The sequence below is a fragment of the Carcharhinus amblyrhynchos genome, chromosome 7, assembly GCF_965287045.1.
Source record: "Carcharhinus amblyrhynchos chromosome 7, sCarAmb.v2.hapA, whole genome shotgun sequence".
In the NCBI taxonomy this organism is placed as follows: Eukaryota; Metazoa; Chordata; class Chondrichthyes; order Carcharhiniformes; family Carcharhinidae; genus Carcharhinus; species Carcharhinus amblyrhynchos.
The window spans coordinates 27,912,850-27,934,745 of NC_137330.1; the positions used below are offsets into that span (position 1 = coordinate 27,912,850).

Below are 21,896 nucleotides of genomic sequence, written 5' to 3' on the forward strand. Positions count from 1 at the left end.
CTTATCCTTTCAGGAACACCTGAAGAAAATAGCAACAAAAGTTTAAAATCAGAAACAATCTATAAACCAAACTTGTTGGATCTGTGTGGGATGCTGCTGCCACAATACTCTGGACTTCAGCACTTAAGAACATAAGAAATAGGAGCAGTAGGCCATCTAGCCGTTCGAGCCTGCCCCACCATTCAATAAGATCATGGCTGATCTGTCGTGGCTCAGTTCCACTTTCCCGCCCTCTCCCCATAACCTTAATCCCCTTGCCTATCAAAAACCTATCAACCCACGTCTTAAATATACTTAGCAAGGCAGCCTCCACCACTTCAATGGGCAGAGAATTCCAGAGATTCACCACCCTTTGAGTGAAGAAGTTCCTCCTCAACTCCGTTCTAAACCGCCCCCCCTTTATCTTGAGGCTGTGCCCTCTAGTCCTACTGTCCTTTCTGAGCGGGAAGAGCCTCTCCACCTCTATCCTATCCATCCCATTCATCATCTTATATGTCTCAATGAGATCTCCCCTCATTCTTCTAAACTCTAACGAGTGCAAGCCTAGTTTATTCAGCCTCTCCTCATAGTTCAACCCCCTCAACTCCAGTATCAGCCTAGTAAACCTCCTCTGCACTCCCTCCAAGGCCAAAATATCCTTGCGTAAGTGCGGCGACCAAAACTGCACACAGTACTCCAGCTGCGGCCTCACCAGTGCCCTATACAGTTGCAGCAACGCCTCCCTACTTTTATATTCAATCCCCCTCGCTATGAAGGCCAGCATCCCATTCGCCTTCCTGACCACCTGCTGCATCTGTAGGCTGGGTTTTTGCGACTCATGCACAAGGACCCCGAGGTCCCTCTGCACCGTCGCCTGCTGCAGTTTTTTGCCATGTAAGTAATAGTCCTTCCTACCATTATTCCTACCAAAGTGGACAACTTCACACTTGCTAACATTAAATTCCATTTGCCAGTTCCTGGCCCATTCGCCCAGCCTATCTAGATCCTTCTGCAGACTTTCCACACCCTCCGCACAATTTGCCATTCCACCAATCTTGGTGTCATCAGCAAATTTCGACACCATACATTCGGTTCCCTCCTGCAGATCATCTATATAAATGGTAAATAGCTGAGGCCCCAGCACCGAGCCCTGGGGCACTCCACTAGTCACTTTCCCTATTATACTCCACAGCATAGTACTGTGCACCTACAGATCATCACACACAGCTTCGGCAAACTCAATTGAATGCAGAAGTGCTTATCATAACTCTAACCCTCCACTGTGTCCCTTGTCTGACTTCCTGCCCTCACAAACATCACCCTCCCACATATCAGCTGATCGAAACCATCCATGCACTGCACTTCACTTGCCACGCCACGATGACTTCTTCAACCCAGCTACTGCGCAGCTTCCATTGGGCACTCCATATGCAGCAATCTTCCAGAACAAGAGCCACCAGCAAACATCCTCCAGATCGAGGAAGGAAACATTGGAAGTCACTAAAAAGTTCCTTGTAACAAACACCATCAGCTGAATGGCAGGTTTTGAACTACCCAAGGCAAGAGTGCTCTGTTCAGGGTAGGTTAGGCTCCCTGAGCATCCAAGCTCCACTGCTGGGGCCTCAGAACAAAACCCTATGCTTCTGCCAAGAGACACAAACCCCAAATGCTGCATATTACCAAGAGGTGTCCCTTCTTCAGAGTTAGCAGTGGACTAATCACCTTCAACACTGCAAAATAGCAGACCATCACTTGGCTTCAGGTATTTGTATTCACTAAATAACTAGTTCAATATGAACAGGCTATCTTACTACAGTGAGCATCACAACCAAAGATTTTTTCCCATTCAAGTACTCACAAACGTGCACTTTCTAGCAATGCTCATTATAAGAATGAAAACCCTGGTCTATTTCTCCCTCCTCAACTTATTGATATTACATTACTCTTCCTGATTTTTCAGCTTACATCAGTGCAGCTTTGGGATCAGACTAAGGTTTCCCTGATCTGTACTAGTCCTCATTGAATGATCACTAGTTTCATATTACATTAACCAAGAAAATGAAGCTTAAGTGATGCATCAATGTTCTTTGATCCCAGAAATTAATTTGTGGATAAATGATATACACACACACACACACACACACACACACACACACACACACACACACACACACACACACACACACACACACACACACACACACACACACACAATACTATATGTTCTTAGGTATCCAGATCACCAACAACCTGTCCTGGTCCCCCCAAGCTCATACTATAGTTAAGAAAGCCCACCAATGCCTCTGCTTTCTCAGAAGGCTGAGGTAGAAAGTACTTTTTCTGGTTGTATCACAGCTTGGTATGGCTCCTGCTCTGCCCAAGATCGCAAGGAACTGCAAAAGATCGTGAATGTAGCCCAATCCATCACACAAACCAGCCTCCAATCCATTGACTCTGTCTAAACTTCTCACTGCCTTGGAAAAGCAGCTAGCATAATTAAGGACCCCATGCATCCAGGACATTTTCTCTTCCATCGGGAAAAAGATGCAAAGTCTGAGATCATGTACCGACTGACTCAAGAACAGCCTTTTCCCTGCTGCCATCAAACTTTTGAATGGACCGACCTCGCATTAAGTTCATCTTTCTTTATATCCTAGCTACGACTGTAACACTACATTCTGAACTCTCACCTTTCCTTCTCTGTGAACAGTATGCTTTGTCTGTACAGCATGCAAGAAACAAAACTTTTCACTGTGTACTAATACAAGTGGCAATAATAAATTAAATCAAAAATCAAATTATCCTTTTAAAAGCAAGACTAAAATGCACCAAATGAAGACAAGCTTATTCCAGCAGCTTGTTGCCCCATATCTCAGCAGGATTTAAATAGAAGTTGCACAAAGTGATGGAAGATATCAGTTACTAATGCCGTTGATGGCAATGTTCTTCTGCCCTTTCAATAAAAACTTACTGCTCACTAAATAGGGTATTCTTAGTGCAATTATTCTACAGTTACAATGCATTAAGGTGCACAAAATACCTGACCATGAAATAAACTAGTAGAGTGTGAGTCTTGCAGAGCGAGGCTGATAATTAGTTCTATAAATGGCATTTGCTTTTGGGTGTACTACTGTTTATGCCAACTGTTGTATCAATGCTCAGTGAATTTTGGCCGTGCTGCCTGGTTTAGCAAGGTTCAGCAGACACAAATTCTCTTTTTCGAAAATCCCTATTGGGATGACATGAAAAAGGTTAACTGTTAGAAAAATACCTCAACAGCTTCCCATAGTCACTGAAAAATGTTTCCACTCTATTCATTAAATATCTGTCACTCCTCACCTATGGAAATTGATTCTGAAGCAACATTAACGTGCTTAACTGGTATAAATGCAAATTCTCACCTCCTAACTTTCTGTGTATAAATATTTTCTACAATCAACACATTCTTAAAATAAACAACACTCCAAGAAACATTACTCACTTCACTTCACACAAAAGGATAAATAAAAACGTTGCTGGGACCTTGTTTCCTCGATACAGTCACCAAGGCAGTGATTGTTTTCTCCTTCACCCACCCCACCAACCTCACCTTTCACAACAGAAGCAAATTATGAAAAAGTGCTTCAGTTTTACGTTGTGTGCCTCACATTGAGGTTAATTCAAATGCATTGAGAACCCAGGAGCCTTTCCCTTCCTAATATGATTGTTCTTCTGAACTGCACTGTTTGTACTGAACAGTATGATGAGGCAAATCAACGTCCAAAACTTCTTCAATGTGGACATACCTTCTGCCTCAGGTGTCTGGAAGAACTTTTCAAGGCAACTAACAGACATGATTTTTCAGATGAGAGTGGACAGAGTCTCTCATGTCCAACTTGTTGACAAATTACATCGATGCCAAATCTCAATACTTCCAATCCTACTGATAACTTTGCTATAATTGGATACCTTAGCTGCAAAGTGAAGAAAGCATATCTTTACTGTACAAAGCACAGTGATGAAAGGATCAAGTTCTTCTGCACAATATGCCAAAGGTTGGTTTTTCCAGTTGAGATTATTTGTTTATCCAAATATAGAGCTGGTATTTACACCAACCTAGTGAAAAGTAAACTTAAAAATCCAGAATTGTAGCAGTCACAGATCACTGAAATTTGATGTTCTTAATCACAGTTAACTTTGTGTATTTCATAGCCATGTTTATTCATTTTCCATAATGTATTTCTTATAAGTCAAATTTTAGAGTCTTCTTGACGCTAAACATCCAAATTTCATTAAAACCTTTTCATGTATATCATTCGTTCTGCTGTCTGCCAACTACACACAGTAAGAAGTCTCACAACACCAGGTTAAAGTCCAACAGGTTTATCTGGCAGCTTTCAGAGCGCTGCCCCTTCATCAGGTGAGTGGGATTTCAGTTCACAAACAGGGCACATAAAGACACAAACTTAATTTACAACATAATGTTTGGAATGCGAGTCTTTACAGGTAATCAAATCTTAAAGGTACAGACCATGTGAGTGGAGAGGGTTAAAGGAATATGTATTGTCTCCAGCCAGGACAGTTAGTGAGATTTTGCAAGCCCAGGCAAGTCGTGCGGGTTACAGATAACATGACATGAACCAAGGTCCTGGTTAAGGCCGTACTCATGTGTGCGGAACTTGGTGATCAGTCTTTGCTCAGCCACTCTGCATTGTCGTGTGTCGTAAAGGTCACCTTGAAGAACACTTACCCGGAGAGGCTGAATGCCCGTGACTGCTGAAGTGTTCCCAACAAGAGAACACTCTTGCCTCGTGATTGTCGAGTAATGTTCATTCATCCATTAGCGTAGCATCTGCATGGTCTCCCTAATGTACCATGCCTCAGAACATCCTTTCCTGCAGCGTATCAGGTAGACAACATTGGTCGAGTTGCAAGAAAATGTACCATGTACCTGGTTCTCACTTGAGATGATGGCAAGAATGTCGATGATCTGGCATGTCTTGCAGAGGTTGCTGTGGCAGGGTCGAACACCGGTATCTCCATATCATGGTTACCAACTACACAGAGAGGGGGCAGCAGCGCTGAACCTGTGCATTTTACTGTGGCAAAATCTGATCTTAAGCTTTTAAAAGTTAATCCTTTTTGCAGTAAGCTATTTGTAAATTGTAAAATTTAAAATGAAGTACTTTCTATCACCTAGAAAGACAAGGTCTACAGGTACATGAGAACACTATCACATTTAGTTTCACCATCACATTTAGTTTCCCCTGAACAACAATAATGTAAGTCAGAGGGGAGGTTGATGAACAGGGCTTGGTGCAAGTAAGGCTACGGGCAATAGAATTTTAGATTACCTTAAGCTGATGGAGGATAGAATGTGTGAGGCCATGCAGGAGTGAATTGGAATAGGCAAGACTAAAGGTAACAATGACACAAATGAGATTTTCAGCAACAGATAAGATGTGGCAGTGGCAGAGTTGTCAGCAAGGTGTGAGTAAGCGGTCTTAATGATCGGCACAGATATATAGAAAGAAGTTCAAATGTGACACCAAGGCTGCTACCAGTCTGGTTCAGTCTTATACAGTTGCCATGGAGAAGGATGGAGACACCTGCTAGGGACCAGAGATGGTCACACAGTCCAAGGACCATGGCTTCAGCTTTTCCAATATTTAACGGCAGGAAATTACTGCTCATTCAGTTCTGGGTGTCAGATAAACAGTGATAATTGAAAAACTCAGAGGTGGCTGTAAGGTTGAGCTAGGTGTCATCAGCAAATCACAAACCATCCTGACTGTATAAACATAAAAAATAGAAGCAAGAGTAGGTCATTTGGCCCTCCCGAGCCTGCTCCTCCATTAATTTTGATAATGGCTGATCATCAAATTCAATATCCTGATCCCGCCTTCCCACCATATCCCTTGATCTCTTTAGCCCACAAAGGCTCTAATTTCTTCTTGAAATCACAACGAGACCAAGGTTCAATGCATGCAGAGGAAAATACACTCCCAAAAGTCTCCAAAAAAAACTGGGAAAATTTCAATCACCGGGCAACGAATGAGAGAAAAGTTGTCCCTGTGAGTTGGAAGGACAAAATCTGAGATGCTGCTAACTTAATCCCAGATTCTGTCTCTCCTACGCTTACTGATCCAGCTCCTCTCTCAATCACAAGCTTCCTCTCTCTTGCTACTCCTCCAGAGACAGAATCTATGATTGGAAGAGCAGCAAGCATGGGGCAAAGGAAACTTGTGATTGGGAGAGATATTCTTGCCAGCCTTTCAGCTGTCAAGAAGGACACTTTTGACTGCACTGTCGTCAATCATTTAACATCTTCCAGACGGGCTGAGTAGAAGAATTTGAAAATGAAAAAAAGAGAGGCCGCTGTCACTCAGTTTTTCAGAGCTGCTGAGTGAGGTGAGTGCCCACTGGAGAAGGCATGTGGGCCAAAGGGTAGCAAGGGGGAATGAAGGGCCTGAGATTAGTTGGCTAGGTGGGTGGGGATAGTGATAGACCCAAGTCTTAGCTGAATGCAATATGTTATTATGGCAATTTTCAGATTTAAATGCAAATGGTAACTTCACGATCCTTCGAGCTAGGTTTTAATCAAGTTTTTTTTTGATTTTATTAAACATTGATTCTTCCCAACCAATTATATTTTAGAGTAAAATACTGTCCTTTGTTTTTAATATGGAGACTGTCATGCCAAGGAGACATTAAAGAAAATATATAAAACTATAAGAAACTCCAAGAAAATGCACGAAAGCACCTTACAATTCTGAGGCAAAGCCCTAGCCAACAGAGACAAACTTATTAAACAATAAATATTACAAGAATCCATACCAGAATCTACATCTTGTGTCCAAACCAAGGGGAAAATGTGGGAGATATGTCACATGACCAGTGCACACCCTCAACCCATGCCTCAAGCTGCTAGAACTTGTAATATCACCTTGTGTACCCAAAAGAGGCAGTCTGTCATCTTCCATCAAAAATATAACAGTTGCAGAGCAATAACTCTGTCTGGGTTTAAATTGCCTGGCCCTCATCTGTACTTTGCAGTGGAATGTCAGAACTTCCCTACCAGTGCTACTATAAGGCTAGTTTAACACTTTGCACCTCTCCCATAGTGGAAGTCAATTATATTGGAAAAGTGGGTTACCCTATGTCATTTTCAGCTGGCTAACCTCTCTGAGAGAGTACACTGTAGAACAATTGATTCTGGACTCTACAAGCACGTGAAATGACAATTCTTATTTCCCTATTCCCCTTTTATTGAGTGAATGTACTAGGGAACTTACACAGTGATACCCTCTCCTCTCCACCCCATCCCCTTCCCCACCCCCCACTCTACATTTGTGTTGCTATAAACTGAACTAACCCTTTGATTTCACACTATCTCCATTTTGTTGTGGCAATCTTAATAGAGGATTGGATCACTCCAAAACTGGAAGGTTGTTGAAAATACGTGTAAAGAGAGAAATCCAAAAACCAAAAACACCTTTTGCTATTATAGATGAATGATCAAGGGAGAAATGTCCATAACAATACAAAGAACCACAATTCGTGTTCTGTTGGTCTGTCCAATCTATATCTTATTTAAGTGCAGATGTTCAAAGATGCTTTGATACATGGGTACTTTTCCTGGACAGCAAATAACCATTCAAGTTTCCCAGCACCATCCACCACATTACTCATCTAGCTCATTAAGTTCAATATTCATTCTCTCAATGCTTCCTCACTGCGGATTTCTAATATTGAATCTGCATTCTTTAAGAGGTCTGCATGGCATACGCTGTACAACAAGTTACTGACCAATCCAGATTTTGGTGTGATTCCTTTGTTATTTCATCAAAGATCGTTTTTTTGTAAAACCACTGAAAGATGAACATTAAATAATCTCTGCTGTGAGGGGTGTGGAGTGATTATTGTAATAGTGGTGCAGGAGTTGAAGGCTGAAAGCAAAGAGGATTACTCATGCCATGGTCCACATAATTGCTCCTCTTCACAGCAAAACATACGTCTAGATGAGATAATGTTACAATTCTCTGACATGTGATGCCATCAATAATCTGTGTGGAAATATCTCTAGATCATTGGTGTAAACTATGTTTTCACCAACTATGTTTTCACCAATGCTACAATCATCCATCCTTTGGCCTGAATTCAATTTACAAATACACATTCAACAGAATGTTTATTTAACTGATATGTTGAGGGACATATTTTTATTTCTTAGTTGTCCATTAAGTTGTTTGTGCAGACAGTACTGTTCGAATGTTATAACAATTATTTCCAGGTTCGGCCTGACATACCCCAATGCATCAGGCACTAGATTAAAGCTCAATGTTAATTCTGGCTAATTATACGATCTCATATTGCTTCCACCATAGTAATATAGTGTATAAACAGGTACATTTCATACTGCAATCCACCATGGGATGCCAACAAATAAATACAGGTAATAGAAAAAGACAAAAAACATCATTCAGTGACAGCTTTCATTAACTTTGTTCAAGGACCACAACTTAAACAGCATATTACTCTACAAAGTAGAATTGAAAATAGGTCTATTCCCATTATTCCTCAAACAACCTGCTGTCATTTTCAAACACATTACTCTAGGCAATTGCTGAGCAGAAGTCAACCAAGAATTTCCATGGCCCCTTCATTCCTTGTTCCATTTAAACATAAATACGTAGTGAAGTACATGAAAAGGTAGGCACACACAATGTTTACAATAATAAAACAATATTTAGCACAATAAACCATGCTTGAGTAAAACTTAAATGATAATTCAATATGCTGTACTTAAAAATATTTTGTCAGGCCCCATATTTGGCCTTTGTGTTAATTCACATCTGTGTAGACCAGATACCAAAGAAAATATTTAGTTGTACTATATGTATATTGGTAGTTTTAATAGATCTTTTCCACTGGTTGTATGGATGGTGGCCTAACCCTACTTCTAATACCATACTATTGCCTTTTCTCAGCTCAGAAACATAAGCTGAATGAAGCTGCATTTCAGCTTTGATGACACTTAACAGCTAGGAACACTGGGGTCAGTACTGTCCCAAGAACATTTATCAGGAGAAATTCTTCAGGTAATTCCTAGAATGGAAGCCCAGGGACAAATAAATAGCATCTCTGACAAAGCCACAAGTGGTGTACCACTCTACCTGGCTTCATTGGCTGCGTTAGTACAAAGTTGTCTAGCTGGGGTGTCCAGGATTGTTGTAATCTGCTCCATGCTTCACAAGCATGCTTCGCAAAAAGGATAACTTGTGCATGCACCAAAGCAGCAAGAGAAGAGCACCCAATGGCAGCAGTCATATGAATTAGTGACAGGAAATATATTTTTCTAGCAATTAAATAAATTCATGTAAAATCTCCAGCAGGGGACCTTTCCTGGATACCTCATGTACCCATTGCAGGAATGGCCCAAGAAACACCTTCCCCACTCCCATCACAATGACGCATTTTTTTACTGACACTCTATTATATACAAAGGGTTCTTATTTTAATGTCCTCATCAAAGACTGTTTCCACACCGGCCAGAATCAAGGAGTTGTCTACTAACAGGATGGGTTATAGGGGGAAGAGAAAAAGCAGGGTTTCTGACATGAAACCCAAAAATCTGAGTTCTTCAGGCTGCAGAGTTTTTACACATGGCAGGTTTCCCGGAAGTCATCCTGTTTAACAGGCTTGGATTCCAAGAAAGATTCCTCAGCAGGTTGATCCAATCCCTAACCTCAGTGGGGGTTAAGAGCCTGGACTGGTGGGGGAGGAGGGAGGTTGCCTGCTATGGAGGGGAACGTAGATATGAAGAAGCAGCACTTTAGCTCCTCCTATCCCACAAGCGATCATATAAAGGTACTTTCCTTCTCCCTGAAGCTATTCTTTCTTCCCTTTCACTGCCAAGTTTCCTAAGGTTTGCCACGACTCAAACTGTAAAAGAAGTGAAATCACCAAAACTGTCAGCCTCATTAAAATATTTCAATCATTAGTCTGCCTCTTGGGACCATCTTGGCTCTTGTCCCTTGTCCTACCTCAGTTAAACTGGGAAACAGAAAGGTTAGAATGGGATTGAGATTGGTTTGAGATTTTTAAAATTTTATCTTCTGTCCTAACAGTAACACAGGGGAAATTAAACTCCCCACCGCTCCCCCCCACAATTTAACCCATGCCTCCAGGTGTATTAACTTCATAGCTAGCACAGCGTTTACTATTGCTTCCAACATTAGTCTGCTTCTCTACATCATCCTGAACCTACTGATACCGAAACATCATTCACTGTAGGGCAGTGAAGTCCAGAGATAGACCTGTTGCACAATTTATTCTATACGCTGCTCCGCACGTTCAGCCCACATACTGAGAACAAATGAAAAAGATCTTGCAGTGAATGTTACCTTGGTTATAGTCGTCACTCTGATATTAAGATTTCAATAAGATTTGTTAAGCTTCCAGCTGGAGTTGCCCAATTCTTCCTATTCATCCTCCTCCTCTGATGATGATTCAGTATAATTTGTCTTTCTTTTTACTGCAACTAAGTTAAGGCTGAAGGTGTTCAATGAACAAGTCAAGGGAAAAACAATAGGCCCTCAACTGTTAAGCCAAAGGATATCCCAAAAGTCTGAACTTTAATAATGCAATCCTATTGGTGACAACATTTCTAAATGTAGAAACCTAAAGCCCGCGTGGTTGCTAGTTTGAGTCTCTGGGCATACTTTGGAATAGATGTTGACATCTGAATTCTATATTTTGAATGGGATTAGAGCCCTGCCCCCACCATGAGGAATCCTGCAGTGTTACCTGAAACTGTGACCAGAGTTGCAATTTCCATAACAATTTCTCTTTGTTATTATCTATGTTGCAGAGTATTAGCCTAGCACAGTCACTTTTCATTAATTGATCATAAAAGCCAGGGCATTCTTCAGATAATTTTGGTTTTCAAATTTTTGTAATTTTAGCTAGTAGCTGAACGTATGGGTTTTCTGTGTAAAGCCAGCGAACCTAATGTATTATCAATGTAAGCCATGGTTCACGTCGAAGACATTCATTCATTGTATTCATTGGGCTGAAACCACTGATTTGAATTTCAAAAAGACTAAACAGCATTTAAGTGACTTAAAACAGCAGCTTCTGAGATGGCCAAATATTAACACAAGTGCCCTGTAAATTACAAAGCGATTGTAACAGAGCCAAACTACCTAGAACACATCTGAGACAATCACCTTAGATGAATCACCATCTCCTAGCCCATTCAGAAACATCTAACATAGTTCATTTATTAGTCACAAGTAGGCTTACATTAACACTGCAATGAAGTTACTGTAAAAATCCCCTCATTAGCATACTCCAGTGCCTGTTCGGGTACATGAAGGAGAATTTAGCATGGCCAACGCACCTAACCAACACATCTTTGGACTGTGGAAGGAGACCAGAGCACCCGAAGGAAATCCATGCACAGACAGGAAGAACATGCAGACTCTGCACTGACAGTGACCCAAGTCAGGAATCAAACCTGGGTCCCTGGCACTGTAAGGCAGCAGTGCTAACCACTGTACAGTTTAAAAACCTGTGTGTTCTACTGGGTGCAGAACAAGCCATTAGCTACAATTACTTTGGTTAATGGACTCTCGCTGAGAAGGAAACTCTTCCAGCCATAATCTGATCATGCTAAACCATAGACTTGCACTCAACTTGATCTAACCATGATTAGGTAATGGTCAGTTGGTGAGAGGGGGTCATGTGACAATCCAACTAACCCTCTATCGTGCTTTAAGAAACGCCTTTCTCCAGGCAACAGAAGAGTCACAGAAGGAAGAGGACCCTGAATGGATGCTTTCTCTCTCTCCATGTTCCAAACTAGGGTGAAGCCGACCTATTGATTGATCAGCTATACACTGCTGGCAGTTTCTAAAAAGCAACCCAGCTGCTGCTGACTCAGAGATCAAATGGAAATGATCCATCATCTTTAAATAGTCTGATCACAGGATTCAGAAAGACCCAGGCCCAATCAAAAAGCACCCAAGATCAATCTACTGAACCCATTCAGAATTGACATTTTTGGGAGGGGGGGTGATTTTCTGCACAATCCGCTACATATTTCGTGGTGGCAGAGGCGGCCCACCATTGCCTGGCAGCAAGATCTTCTGGACCCACTGTTATCAATGGGGTTTGCCATCGAATGCACCCCTCACAACTGTGAAACCTGTGGTAAGGGGTGCACCATTGGCAGGATGGGAAGATCCTGCCTGCGTGAACAACTGGTAAGTTACAGCGTGGGACTTTAAAATATATTCTTAAATCTATACTCAATCTGTTCTCCTACTTTATAACTTACGTGGATGTGCTTACGCATGTGAATGCTTAAATGCACGTGAAAGTCAGAAAATTTTTATTATTTTAGTTTATATTGGATCTCAAGCAAAATAAACACTACTCTTGTCTTTTTACAAAACCTGTCTGTGTGTGTCTTTTAAGTCACAGCACTCCCGACCTCAATAATTTCCCTGTTATGCTCCACAACAGAATATTGAGCACCTGTCTGATAAAGGACACACATCTTATGGACACTCACTGTACAGAATGTCTGGGGTCCGTGGAGTCCTTAATTATGCTAGCTGCTTTGCCGAGGCAGCAGGAAGTGTAAATAGTGTCAGTGAATGGGAGACTGGTTTGCGTGATGGATTGAGTTACATTCACGACATTTTGAAGTTTCTTGCAGTCTTGGACAGAGCAGAAGCCATACCAACCTGTAATACAGCTAGAAAGAATGCTTTCTATGGTGCATCTGTAGAAGTTGGTGAGAATGCCAGTTCCATGGAAAGAACATCATGGGTCTTTGCAGTATTTAAGAGCAAGTAAAGATCATTAGGCTTAGAATGTTGTCAAAGCAAGAGAAATATAACTTAAAAGGGTGTAACGTAAGAGCTGTAGGGAAAGATTGCACAGCTCTACTGACAAACATTGCTCAGCCTTACCTTACTTTACCTTGTAGGTTAATTATGGTATGTGCAATAAAACAGCACATGGGGTGGAACAGAAGCATTTCTGTCAATTTCAGCTGAAGATGTGAGAGTTGATTCTTGAATGAGTAATTCTTCAATCCAGCTTGTTCCTCACTCTTATTTCAGATCAGTAGTGTTTGAGCATGGGAGAGTTTGCAATAATTATACACAGATATAAAGATAATGAATGGTTTACGTGCCTGTTGAATCATTTGCTCGTTTAACATTTATTAGCTCTTGCAGATACAGGATTCTTAAAAAACATATTTCTTGTCCTGACAGGCTGTTATGTCCTAGCTGTGCTCTGAACCACACATCACAAAAGCCGCATCAAGTAACTAATGTGGAGTCAGCAGCATTCAACTACAGAGAGCTGATACGCATAAATTTGGATTTCTGTAAGGAGAAGCAGAAATAGCTTGAGGAAACTGTTCAGGAAGCATTCAAACAGATGGAAGAGACCAAAGGTCTTTCACAATCTTTGGAACATCTCATGAACAAAGCATCTGATGTTGAACTATTGTCACAGATTCAGAAACTACAAGAATTAAATGAATGCATACCCTTTTCCTATGCAGCTGCTCCAATTCTTGAATATGTGCCTGAGGTCAGCACACACAAGACTAATAAAATGGAGAACTCAGTACCTCATGAGTTCTGGTACATTTCATATCTTGGTAAAGAAGAACCTATTATCTCGAGATATTACACCACTAAAGCTGCAAATTACACTACTTTTTTTTCCAACAAAATAGTTCAACAGTTCAGCAGTCATGACAAAGGTCAAGAGCTTTTCAACTGTCCAACTGGAGTTGCAGTAGCTCACGATGGCATAATATTTCTGACTGACAAGACAACCCACACAGTGCAAACATTAGATTGTTCAGGCAAGCTTTACACCTCTTTTAAGGACAAATTGCAGCTAAATTCTAGAAGGCCGCACAGTCCAGCAGGTATTTCAGTGACTAGCTGGGGTTATTTAGTCCTTATTGTTGAATGCAACAAACAAGTTTCTGTGTATGCAAGGGATGGACAGATACTTTTTTATTTAAAATTGAACTGGCAATCTCCATTTGGTGTTGTGGTGAATTCGAGAGGACAAATCTTGGTGACAGACAGTGGTGGACTAGCAGGTCTTTATATTATGACCATTGACTGGACCAGTGGTGAAATTTTGCATTTGCAAACAGTGAAGGGTCTCTCAAACCCAAGGTTTTTGTCTTGTACTAAAGAGGATAAGATTGTTGTCACAGCCAATAGTAGTGTGAAATTATTTGATAGGATTGGGAGCCTTCTATGGAGTGCAGGTCCAGAGTACAGAAGCAATAGAATACTCCAACAACGAATGGGTGTCTGTGTGGACAGGGATAATCATACCTTGGTATCTGATTATGTTGCAAACAAAGTTATACTTATAAACAATGAGGGGCAATGGTTGATAGATGTTGTGACAGTGGGATTAAGGGGTCCGCAAGGGCTAGCTCTGACACTGAATGAAGAGTTGGTGATTGCAGATAGCAAGAACCACTGCATCAAATTATGCAAATACAAAAGAAGTAAATTATTGCATATCTAGATTACTCATGAAGAGATGGTAAAATGTGCATTAATCTGTTGCACGATTACTGTATCTATTAGGTTCAACATTCACATACACATCTTTACAGTTCATCTCAATTCCCTTTGAGGAGGTATTTCTTATGCAATCTACAAATGCCACGCATGTTTGCGCAGTATTTCAATTGGAAACACGAAAAAAATCTGAATAAAAGTAATTCCTCTCCACACTTGCATAAAAGAAACCTAAAAAAGGTGAATCGCGGTAAGCTGAGGAACATGTTCATTTTTCAGGAAGAACCAATCAAGTTTCAAACTTATCCATCACAAGCATAAATTGTTAATCCTCCAGTATTGACTCAGTGCTCTGAGAAAAGATCTTGGGCAGGATTTTGGACTGGATGATCCTGCCATTGGGAAAACTGCAAAGGTTTGGCCCTTGTGTATGCTTCAAGTGCTAAAATCACATAAATACATTCTGTTTAAATGCATCCACAATTGTGCTCCACATGATGTATGAAGAATCTCTTTCTCCACTGTTCTCAGTGAAGAGTTCTTTTTAACAACAACATTTTAAAACAATTTGAATCCTTTGGTTTTAAATTTTTTTGACAATTAACCAATTGTTCTGAGTGTCCTTTCATTTATGTAAGATGATGTGTAGCAAATGTATTAGAAATGGGATACTTCCAAAACAGGTCTATAATACACAGGCACCACAAGCTCACCGTGCACATCAATTCTACACATTTTCCTTCTTTCATTATTTAGAAAACTTTTGCCTGTATGTCTTTGTTTAGAGTTCCTCACAAGAAATGTAACTTGATAGTTATGCAGAGATCACACATGTCAGTTTTACCTGCTAAGAACTATAATGAAAATAAAAATAACGTATTGCTGAAAAAATAGACATTTTCTTGTCTTTTTATCAGGACACATATGCAAGAATACCAATTGTAAAGGTAACAACAATTTACACTGCATGAGAAGTGAGTTCTGATTGGTTGACAAATGAACTCTGATGGGTGGAGGAATTGCCATGGAGCAAGCATCAGGAAACAGTTAACTGTTAAGCTTTTTTTAAAAAATTCAAACAACTCAGATTGGTCAAGGCATTGCCATGGGTCAACTCTGACTGGTCAAAGCATTGCCATGGGGAATGAACTAGCGAGTGGCTGACCCCCAAGTTTATTTTTAGTTGAAAATGGTGCAACGCGGATACATGCTCCTTCTGTCTGCAAAGACAGGGCCTTGAGTGTGAATATATGTACCTTTCACCATGCGTAAGTGAGCCACCCTATGAATCCAACTGATAATAGAACTTGGTTGTCAGTGTAATTCTGAGCACAATCAAGATTGCTTCGAGAGTGCTGTGAAATTGCAGTATCACATGTTGGACACTATGTTCCAAGGTTTGCAAATACAGGCTGATTGGGTACAGTCAGTACTTTGCCTGACCAAACAGCTGAAGGGTTATGCTGTTTGAAATGATCCACCAGTTGATACAATCCGCCAATAATATAACAATTTCAAAATTGTAAAATTTTCTTCGTCTCATTAAAATAGGGAAAGAACACAAAATAAATACTTTACCTGTGTTCTTTTCAGGTAAAATACAGCAATGCTTCTGCAGAATACCAGGCAATATCTGTGCAAGGAATACAAATTAATAATATTTATAAAGTGCTATCATAAAATTGGGCTCTATAATATTCCTTCAAACTGTTAGTGCTATAGAAAATGATTTAATCTTTATTACAAACATAAAATGGCATCAGACTAGATTCACATTTTAAAAGATAGTGCATTGTTGTTCAAAAGGAAATTAACCACATATTTTTGAAATTGTTTTGACTCAGAATTAAATTAATGCTATTCTATTATGTTGAAATATGCCAATGCAGCACACTACAGTAATAGATGACAGCTCTCCTTGTGCTTTTGAGGTGACATTCTTTCAATGGTATTTTAAAGCATTTGTTAACACAAGTGACACTTGCAGTATAACATAACTATTCAATTTATAATTAATTAAATACTAGAATTAACAGTTAACTATAAACTGGATGGTAATTGTGTTTTGATACATCTTCTGCAACCCACCCTATTACTTACTGTAAACATATTAAAATGATATCTTGTTGCTATCAAATTAATTTTATTTGTAATGTCATAACAAAGAATATTAGCTTTTTTATACCTTTGTTTACATCTGATTACCATATTCAGAAGGTTGGAAATTTTTCAGACTAATAAATTAATGTGTATTTGACACAAATTAAGTCTTACATTAGATAGTAGATAATAACTCTTCAGTTGTTGGAGAGAAACCAGAAAAATAATCATAAAATATCACAACCTAAAGACCAGATTCAGGTATTTTAAAATATTTTATTCAAAATAGTGGCTATCAACAGGTTAAGTGAGAACTGCTGTAATTCCAGTCCCCTTCTCAACTATCCATAATCAGTACGTTTTTCAGAGTGTGTGTAGTTTTTAATTTGAGTGTCTGGACAATTTGAATAACCAGCAGTAAGCTTTCTATGGGTTTAAATAAAGACAGATGATGGTTTATTTCAGCACTCATGTCAAAATCTAATGCTACAGCACACACTTACACAAATAAACAAACTCAAAGAAAGTACAGTTGAAAAGAATAGTGTGTTTTTAGAAGTTATTAAAGAAAAGTTCATATTTCATGTGATTGCCTTGTTGTGGAGAAAATGTGTTGCAGGCCTTTCTTTAGGCCACAGAATCAGCTTCCTATAGTTTTGTTACTAGAAAGTCAGTTTGTTATTTTGGTGGACCCAAATTGGAAAAGGCTAGGAGAGTTTGGGACATTATAACATACAGATGTTTCTCAGGAACAGATGATACTGCATTTTTCATTTATCTCTCTTACTGCAGACCACATTTAAAGATTAAAAGGGACAAACATAACTGCCCCGCCACTTGACTTCACCCAGTTGTGGTGCTTTAAGAAATATGGCGGTGTTCTTAGATTGATGCACCATATCCTAATTAATTGTTCCTGGATTAATGTTCCATACATTTGAGACATCCAAAATAGATGATTAAAGGCAATTACTTTCTTTTTTACAAAAGACCCATTCAATTCAGGCATGTTTTCAATAGCTTTTGGTTGTGTAGAATTAACATCCTCAAGTCTGGAAGGTACCTTTTCATCCTGGTAAAACAGGAGGTCAGTTCCCGAATACACAGACCAGGTCATCAGGCCTTCAGCATCTATCTTTTGCAGCACATTGTCCATTTTAAAAGAAAAAACCAATTCAAAAGATTCCACATTTAATAATGTTTGTACTTTTAAAAGCTGTGTGTATGACATGCCTTTACTGAGCATGACAGTTAAGGATATGCAAAGAGATTGTAATTGTAATACTGAAATAGAGGAGTTTTGAAATGATTTGGAAAATCATTGTAATCCAATGCTACATAATATTTAGTTAAGTGGTATAAAGTGTGATATTACTGCACAAAACTTGCATGGATCCATCAATTTGTCTCAGATTGACTTTTTTAATCAATCTCATGTTACATGGAAACTTTGATCTACGGTTTAATAAATTTATGCTAGAATTCAAGCAAAGGAGTTTAATTTCACTTATAAATGTCATATCAAACAATCACAGATGCACACCTATGGGCAGCCAGGATTCGATTCTGGCTTGGGTCACTGTGCTGAACTGCACATTCTCTTCTTGCCTGCATGGGTTTCTTCTGGGTTCTCCAGTTTCCTCCCACAGTCCGAACGATGTGCTGGTTAGGTGCACTGGCCGTGCTAAATTCTACCTCAGTGTACCCAAACAGGCACCAGAGTGTGGCAACCAGGGGATTTTCACAGTAACTTCATTGCAGTATTAATGTAAGCCTACTTGTGATACTAATAAACTTTAAACTTTACAACTAACATGCAAAATATGTAATTAAGAATGTTCCTACAGAAATGCACAATAAAACAAAATCTGTTAATATAATGAAGTATGGAAACAAAACATCAATGCTAATAATGAGAAAAATTTTTCTGCTACTTTAAAGGGTGGATTCTACTCACAATGGCCATGGCTAATATATTCATTTTCACAGGCACATTCAGAGAAAAGATGTTTAAAAACAAGAATTGCCCAGTATTTTGATTTTAATTTGCAGCAGTACGCTCCATGAGCATCACTGATATTAAGCTTGCTGCCAATGTGTTCCAACAGAAAAGCGGCAGTAAAATCAATTTTCTCTCCTCAGGAGGTGCAAGATTACCTTCACTAAATAATTTCTAACCTTTTGGACGTTGTACATAAGTCAAGCATAATTCAGCCCTTTGCAAAGATACATTTTAGAAGTGTCCGGGGAGCAATTTTGATTTAACTATGATATTTTAAATGGCTAAGGATCTTATTAATATCAAAAGAAATGACACTATAATCCATCACATGCATATGCCTTTAATGCCAAGATCTGCACAAACTGCTAGACAGAGCTTGCAATGTACCTGGGCTTTGGCAATGCTGCCTTGCTTTCAGATCAACATTTACAAAATAACAAACCAATGAAGTCCATGAATGAAAATATGCTCATTACCTTTCAGAGCTCTTTCACAATGCACTAAATTTTAGTTTGCATAATATCCCATGAGAATTTTTCAATAATGACAACTTGAATTTATTACACATACTCTCGCAATAGTCAACTTTCAGCCATAAAGTACTTAAGTTTTCACATATCTTGTGTAATAGATTAACCTTAGATTTTGAGGCTAGCAGAACAATGCATTTTTTAATTATAAATTTAAAGCACAGCTGAACTACAATCTAAATAAGCTACTGAGCAATAGTGTAATGATTGAAGAGGTGACACAACTCAAAATAGAGGCAGGGATTTCAATGAGCTCAAATTTACGAAGCTTGGGAGTTTATCCAGAAGAAATCTCTATACTAAAGCACACAAAAACTTTGTCACCAGATGTCAGTGGGGCGAATTGCTTCTTTGATGTTGACAGAAAAATCTGGATCAATATCGCGACAAAATAGACAATCTACTCATACTCAGGGCAATGCAGAGACCTACTTAAATGCAAGAGAGTAGGAGAAAACTGTCCGCTAACAATTTTCATCTTGGGTGCTGGGAGAAGAAAGAAGTATCCCAAGTATAGTTCTAGAAATTGAAAATTTTTTTGTGTTCATATGGTATAACAATTACCAAAACTGCTCATGCATCTATTGTTTAATAAATATGTTTGATAGCTCACATCCAAAATCAGTTCTGGTATTAATATATTCTGAATGATGTGAGGAAACTTCTGCGAGGGCACTAGATATGTCCAGATACTGAAGGCGTCAAGAAGATTTCCTGTTCATTAATCTGATCATGCCAACAAAACCTACCTGAATATCAAAGCCTGGGAAGACATTTTCAGTGCCATAAAGACTCATTAAGATGTGGAAGTTCAAGCTAAGAAAAGGAGCAAGTCACCAAAATGTCTTTCTCACTTTTCACATTTACCGTGGGCAGCATGGTAGCACAGTGGTTAGCACTGCTGCCTCACAGCACAGGGACCCAGGTTCAATTCATAGGCTTGGGTGACTGTCTGCACGGAGTAGGCACATTCTCCCCATGTCTGCATGGATTTCCTCTGGTTGCTCCGGTTTCCCCAGAGGTGTGCAGGTTAAGTTGGGTTGGCCATGCAAAATTGTCCCTTAGTGTTGGGGGAACTAGCAGGATAAATACATGAGGTCACAGGGATAGAGCAGGGCAGGATTGTAATGATTGCAGACTTGATGGACCAAATCTCCCTTTCTGCACTGTAGGAATTCTATGATCCTCTTAAAAATGTATTCTAAATCAACTTTTCCAATACAATTCCTCACCAAATTTATTTAAGAATGTTGATTTCATAAAAACAATACTACTCCTAAATCATATAACTTTTCATAAGGACAATAGGATAAAATCAATTAATATTTTATTATTTTGACATTTTCTTTAAGCAGGCAAAGATCTATTGTGGTTCATATACATTTAGAGCACAGGAGGCCATTTGACCCATTGTGTCCACACCGGTCAACAAAGGTCTGACTGCACTAATTACATTTTCCAGCACTTGACCCATAGCCCTGAAGGTTCTGACAGTACAATATCTAAATACTTTTTTAAAAAGTCACCATAGTTTCTAACTCAACCAGCTTTTCAGAAAGTGAGTTCCAGATTCCCACCATCCTCTGGCTGAAAAAGTTTCTCCTCAACTCCCTTCTTAGCCTTCTACCTCTCAGCTTAAATCTATGCCCCCTGGCTATGGATCTATCTACTAATGGAAAAAGCGCCTTCTTAGCCATCCTATCTATGCCCCTCCAAATCTATCCCTATCAGGTCCCCTCTCAATCTTCCCATTCCAAAAAAAACAGCCCTAGCCTATCCAATCTCTCCTCTTAGCTCAGACCTCCACACCAAGCAGTATCCGGGTGAATCTCCTCTGCACCCTCTCCAGTGCAATCACAATCTTCCTAGAATGTGGTGACCAGATTACTGGTTACCATGCAGTATTCAAATTATGGCCTAATCAGCATTATATACAGTTAACATAGCTCATGGCTACTGTTGCTCATTTTTTTAAAAACTATACATTACCTGTCATCTCTACTAAGTCACTGCATTCAACACTACTAGAACACAGGGTGAGATAGTGATTATTCTGACAATACATTCCAAGGATCAATATGACAAAAATTAGGGAGATTAGAATACAGAAATCTCTACTATGTGCTATGAACTGCTACATTAAAATGTATAATTCAACTAATTAATTTACATGAGGCAACAATAGGACCCAATTGCCCACACTGCATCATCTTCACATAATCATTTGATAACCTCTCCAAGGAAAAAGTACAGAAAACAATTTAGATTTTGCCCTATAATAGTTTTCATACCTACTTCCTATTCCTTTGAGGAAATGCAGAAAGATGAAACATATTCAAAGGAGTTGCATGATTTCCATAACTAAGTCCCATTAACAATAAAATAAAACTTTCATATTCAAGAATAACAACACTCTTTAGAGCTTCAGTACCTCCCTTTGCAGCAAAGATATAGCCAATCTTTCACTTTTAAAAGGCTTCTTGTCAAGTCGTGAGGCAGTACTGATTGCCATTCAAAACAAATTGCTGACCCTCAGTTTAGTAGAAAGGCACTGAGTTCAAATCTGAATCATAGAAATATAGAAAATGTTCCACATTCGAAACAAAAATAAGCATTCAGCGCATTAGACCTGTTCCACAATTCAGGAGATGATGGCTGATCTATATCTCAACTCCATCTACCTGCATTGGTTAAATATCCTTTTATAATCTTGTCTAGCAAAAA

At 39.4% G+C, this 21,896-nt stretch overlaps 1 protein-coding gene across 2 annotated transcripts in view; it reads right to left on the minus strand.

Annotated features, from left to right (window-relative positions):
• Positions 1-21,896, minus strand: part of dlgap2a (discs, large (Drosophila) homolog-associated protein 2a) — an 874,451-nt gene that overhangs the window by 780,712 nt on the left and 71,843 nt on the right. For both annotated transcript variants that reach the window (XM_080192052.1, XM_080192051.1), the window contains exon 2: positions 16,119-16,173. In XM_080192052.1, coding sequence (XP_080048178.1) covers positions 16,119-16,173 — 55 coding nt within the window. The remainder of the gene's footprint in view (positions 1-16,118; positions 16,174-21,896) is intronic.